The sequence below is a fragment of the Engraulis encrasicolus genome, chromosome 23 (assembly GCF_034702125.1).
Source record: "Engraulis encrasicolus isolate BLACKSEA-1 chromosome 23, IST_EnEncr_1.0, whole genome shotgun sequence".
NCBI classification, from domain to species: domain Eukaryota; kingdom Metazoa; phylum Chordata; class Actinopteri; order Clupeiformes; family Engraulidae; genus Engraulis; species Engraulis encrasicolus.
In genome coordinates this window covers 48697531-48702530 of record NC_085879.1, presented here as the reverse complement: position 1 = coordinate 48702530, position 5000 = coordinate 48697531, and the positions used below count along the sequence as shown (strand labels likewise).

General features: G+C 47.4%; 1 protein-coding gene across 1 annotated transcript in view; it reads left to right on the top strand.

Annotated features, from left to right (window-relative positions):
* The window catches only part of pkp3b (plakophilin 3b), a 98334-nt gene that overhangs the window by 65258 nt on the left and 28076 nt on the right, over positions 1 to 5000 (top strand). The window contains exon 6 of the mRNA XM_063189522.1: positions 4340 to 4463. Coding sequence (XP_063045592.1) covers positions 4340 to 4463 — 124 coding nt within the window. The remainder of the gene's footprint in view (positions 1 to 4339; positions 4464 to 5000) is intronic.

The window sequence follows — 5000 nt, the reverse complement described above, 5'->3', positions numbered from 1 at the left end:
CACACAGAGGAGTTTATCCTGTGGATCCTTTATCCTGCATATACAGTATGGTTTCAAATAGCCAAGAGGCTTATATTATACTGTCTGTTGACAAGGGTGCACTGTGTACGGTGTTAAGCCTGGTTTAGATTCTTTCTGCAACTGTAGGACACGTACTATCATCGGGTGATTGGAGGCAGATAATTTCAACTGGGAGAAGTATACGTTCAGCGCTGCAAGGGGTCGTTTCAGCTCTGCAGAGGGGGGGCTTAGGGGGCTGGTTATGTAGGTAATTAATTACCTCCATTAGTGAAGGGAAAGTGAAAGCCCATTGGGAAACTCCAACTCCCATTGTCATTGTGACACAGCGCTCCACAGCACACAAGTGAACACTGCACACTGCACACAACGAAATTGCATTTATGCCTCACCCGTGCAAGGGGGCAGCCCTCAGTGACGCCCCATGGGGAGCAGTGCGGTGGGACGGTACCATGCTCAGGGTACCTCAGTCATGGAGGAGGATGGGGGAAAGCACTGGTTGATTACTCTCCCCACCAACCTAGCGGGTCGGGAGTCGAATCGGCAACCTCTGGGATGCAAGTCTGACGCCCTAACCGCTCACCTATGACTGAATAGTTTCTTCAGTGGAATTGAGCGAATTGAGTGAATATTTCAGTTGTTGCTGAGATGGCTTTCTGTTGAAGAAGATAGGTCTGCATACTCCCTAAATAAGCTCCAAAACATTCACTGTATTGAATCCGGCGGTTGGCTCCTCAATGAACAATGACACATGGCTTAGATGCCTCTCTGAATAAGTTTTTTTGGAGCTTATTTGGCAGTGTGCTGACCTACCTTCTTCAACTGTCTGATGCTATTGTCTGGCTCCAACAAGTCCTAAATCAGGGATGTCAAACTCAGGCCCGGGGCCCAAATATGGCCCGCGGTGCCATTTTATTCGGCCCACGAGATCATTTCAAATGTGAGATACAGTTGGCCCACACACCAGTAATGTATAGCGTAACAACTTGAACATGACATTTTGGGTGTCACAGGATGTGAAGAGACACATTTAAACCTAACCATGTATGATGGGAAAGAGTGTGTGTGAAATGTAACTATGAGTATAAAGTGTATGTGCGCACAATTTCAGTCAATTTTTAAAAAAGTAAATGTTGAGTTCGGCCCACGACTTCCAGATTTTGATTTTGGCCCTCAGTCAATTTGAGTCTGACACTTCTGCCCTAAATGATTCTGGATGTGCGTTCACCCTACTCCTCCCAACCCAACCCCACCACACCCCACCCCACACCACCCCACTTCACCCCAACCTACCCTACCCAAAATGTTTTCAGTGGCCTGCCACATGGCTAACTACGGTAGGTACACATAGACGCGAATTTGGCCAAGCGAAGCGAACTTCACCATTTATTCCTTTGAGAGAGGCGAAGGTAAGCGAAGGCAAGCGAAGGCAGGCGAACAAGAGCGAAATTATGAAACCAAGTTTAATACTATGCAAATGAGGAGCGAATTCGCCTGCGGCGGCCCAATCAAATCAACAACGTAACAGTTCCATTCCATTTGATTCGCCGCGACAACCCCATGTGGGTTGAGCTGTCAGAATGGAACACTGAATTCCGCCTCTATCCGCTTCGCTCGTTTGGCCTGCTATGTGTCCCTACTGTAACCGTAGAGATACACCAGCGGCGACGCGACTCAAGCGACAGAGTGTAGCAGCAAGCGATACGAGAGATTGAGGAGACTAGAGTATGTCCGTACAGGCAGAAGGCAAAGCATTCAAGCATTCCCATTGGCTGTGGTCACTGACCTCTATACAGTCATTGGCTGTCGCGGCTTGTCGCCAAACCGCGTCATAGAAAGTTGAAAAGATTTCAACTTCAAATTGTCGCGCTCGTCGCGCAAATCGCTCTAGTCTCCAGAATCGCTTTTGTCTCTCGACTCAATACAAAGTCAATTACTTCCGTCGCTCGACTCGCTCAGATCGCCGCTGGTGTATCTCTGCGGTAAGATTCCTCTCTGCCCTCCACTTGACATTGTGAGAGGCCTCTTCTCCCATCATGCTTTGCGGTATGGTGACTATCCTGTCAGAGTGGTGTGTGTGTGTGTGTGTGTGTGTGTGTGTGTGTGTGTGTGTGTGTGTGTGTGTGTGTGTGTGTGTGTGTGTGTGTGTGTGTGTGTGTGTGTGTGTGTGTGTGTGGTGACTCTGGTGTCATAGTCACTAAATCACCTTGTTTTTCTCAATCGGTTGCATTCCTGTCAAACTGGAGCTGCTTTTGCTTCTGAACTCTGGCACAAACATGTAGATACACACACACACACACACACACGCACGCACACACGCACGCAGGCACACATGCACACACACACACTACACACAGAGAAACATACACACACACACACACACACACTACACACAGAGAAACATACACACACATGTACACGCCCACACACACATGCTCTCTCTCTCTCTCTCTCTCTCTCTCTCTCTCTCTCTCTCTCTCTCTCTCTCTCTCTCTCTCTCACACACACACACACATATGCATAGCCGTGGCAGGATCAGTGTTGGAGTTAAATGTTGTGTAAATTCCTGCAGAAACCATAGTGGGGACAATTATGCACATAACCTCTGCATGCTGTGTTGACCACTGCTGCTAACACACACGCACGCACACACGCACGCACACACACACACACACACACACACACACACACACACACACACACTCACTCACTCACTCACTCAGACAGTGTCCATCTGTGTTGTTTTTGTTCCAAACTGTGGCTAGTGATTCACCATGGACACAAAAATGTACTCGAAAACAATCCATATTTATATTTCTTTTGTATTTCTTTTTGGCAATGCTGAATCCCGGTTGTTTTTCTTAGTGGGTGGGTGCATGTTTGTGTGTGTGTCCGTGCGTGTGGGCGCGCGTGTGCGTGCGTGCCTGCGTGTGTGTGTGTGTGCGTGTGTGTGTGTGTGTGTTAATGTGTGTGTGCATGCGTGTGCGTGTGTGTCCGTGTGTGTGGGCATGTGTGTGCGTGTGCGTGCGTGCGTGCGTGCGTGCGTGCGTGCGTGCGTGCGTGCGTGCGTGCGTGCGTGCGTGCGTGCGTGTGCGTGTGCGTGTGTGTGTGTGTGAGAGACTGATCCATATCAAAGTGGCTTAAGAAGTTACTGTTTATCAGCAGCATTTTTAGTTGTTTATTTCCAGAATGCATGCTGCCCATTCACTAATGTTACCTTTTTCATGAATACTTACCACCACCATCAAATCCTAAGTATTCATTATGGCTGGAAAAATTGCACTTTTCATACATGAAAAGGGGGATCTTCTCCATGGTCCGCCATTTTGAATTTCCAAAAATAGCCATTTTTAGCTGCAAAAATGACTCTACTTGGACCATACTAGAAAATATTTGTGTATTACTTAGTACACTTTCATGTAAAGATCAAATTTGGCAAAAGGCAGCCCAGTTTGTGTTTTTCACTGGATGGTACACCATGCACTTCTCCGTTGAGCTGCATGTTGCAAAATCACATTTCATTATTATATAGTTAGTAAACTACATCTTAATTTTTAGCTATTGTTTTGGTCTTTTTGACTTTGTTTATGATAGTACGGTGAAGCTGGTGTCAGGAAGTGAGTGGGGAGAGAGAGAGAGACAGGGAAGGGCCAGCAAAGCACCCGGCCCGGGAATCGAAAGGATTTGTGCTAGATTACAGGAGCTACAGTCCCCGCATGTGTGTTTAAAGTTTTTTATCTTATCATGAAGAAGAGTAGCGTTACTTCTGAAGAGAGTTTACTACACACCAGGGACAGGCAGACGTCTGGAGGTTTGAGGTGTGTGTGTGTAAGTGGGTGTGTGTTTTGGGTGTGTGTGTAAATGTGTGTGTGTGTGTGATTTGGGGTGTGTGAGTAAGTGGGTTCATTTCTTGTATGTAGGTCATTGGTATGATAGCAGTGTCACATCTGTTTGTAGAACTCTCTTTCTTGCGCGCGCGCGTGTGTGTGTGTGTGTGTGTGTGTGTGTGTGTGTGTGTGTGTGTGTGTAACTGGGTCAAAATTTTGTATGTAGGTCTGCAGTACGATGACAGTAGACAAATGTATCTGTGTGTGCGCATGTGTCTGTGTGTGTGTGTGTGCGTGTGTGTGTGTGTGTGTGTGTGTGTGTGTGTGTGTGTGTGTGTGTGTGTGTGTGTGTGTGTGTGTGTGTGTGTGTGTGTGTGTGTGTGTGCATGTATGTGTGCGCCCGTGTGTGTGTGTGTGCGTGCACGGTGTTTGTGTGTGCATGTGTGTGTGATTAATTGTGTCCTTGATTATATGTGTGTGTGTTCTCTTGACAGGATGCAGAACCTGGACATGCCGACTGCCGTCAGTTACCTTAGCAACACAGACGTGGCGCTGCAGATGATGGGAGCTGCCTACATCCAGCATCAGTGTTACCATAGCAGCGACGCCAAGAGCCAGGTAACCACGGAAACCCATTGGCGGCAAACCTTCAACATTCCACCACAGTGCCTGACACATATTGTAGCCAAATATCACATATAATACACATACAGTGTTGTAGGCAAAGATCACATATAATACACACATGTGTCCTCCAGGCACAATAGATGATTCAAAACAGTGATGAGGGGTAGGCCCATAGCCAGCATTGTGGTGGGGGGGGGGATCTTTTCCCCCCGAAAGTGGACTTCATTTGGCTCCCTACTCTAATGTCCCCAAAATACACGAGCACACTTCAAATATTTGAATTTAGACATATTTTATTAATTGGTTTCAAGGCTGACAACAGCAACAGCCATTTTTAATTTCCTTACTTTAACAGGCAAACCTTAACTACTTTATTTCAAAGGCTTAGTTTAGTGAGGGGGATGAAATGACCTTCCAGTCACAGTGGGGATGCAACGTAGTTGGGGGGTTCGAGTGGGGGTGCGGGAAGGGAGGGGGGGTTCGAACGAACCCCTCAAACCCCCCCTGGCTACGGTTAGCCCCCCACAT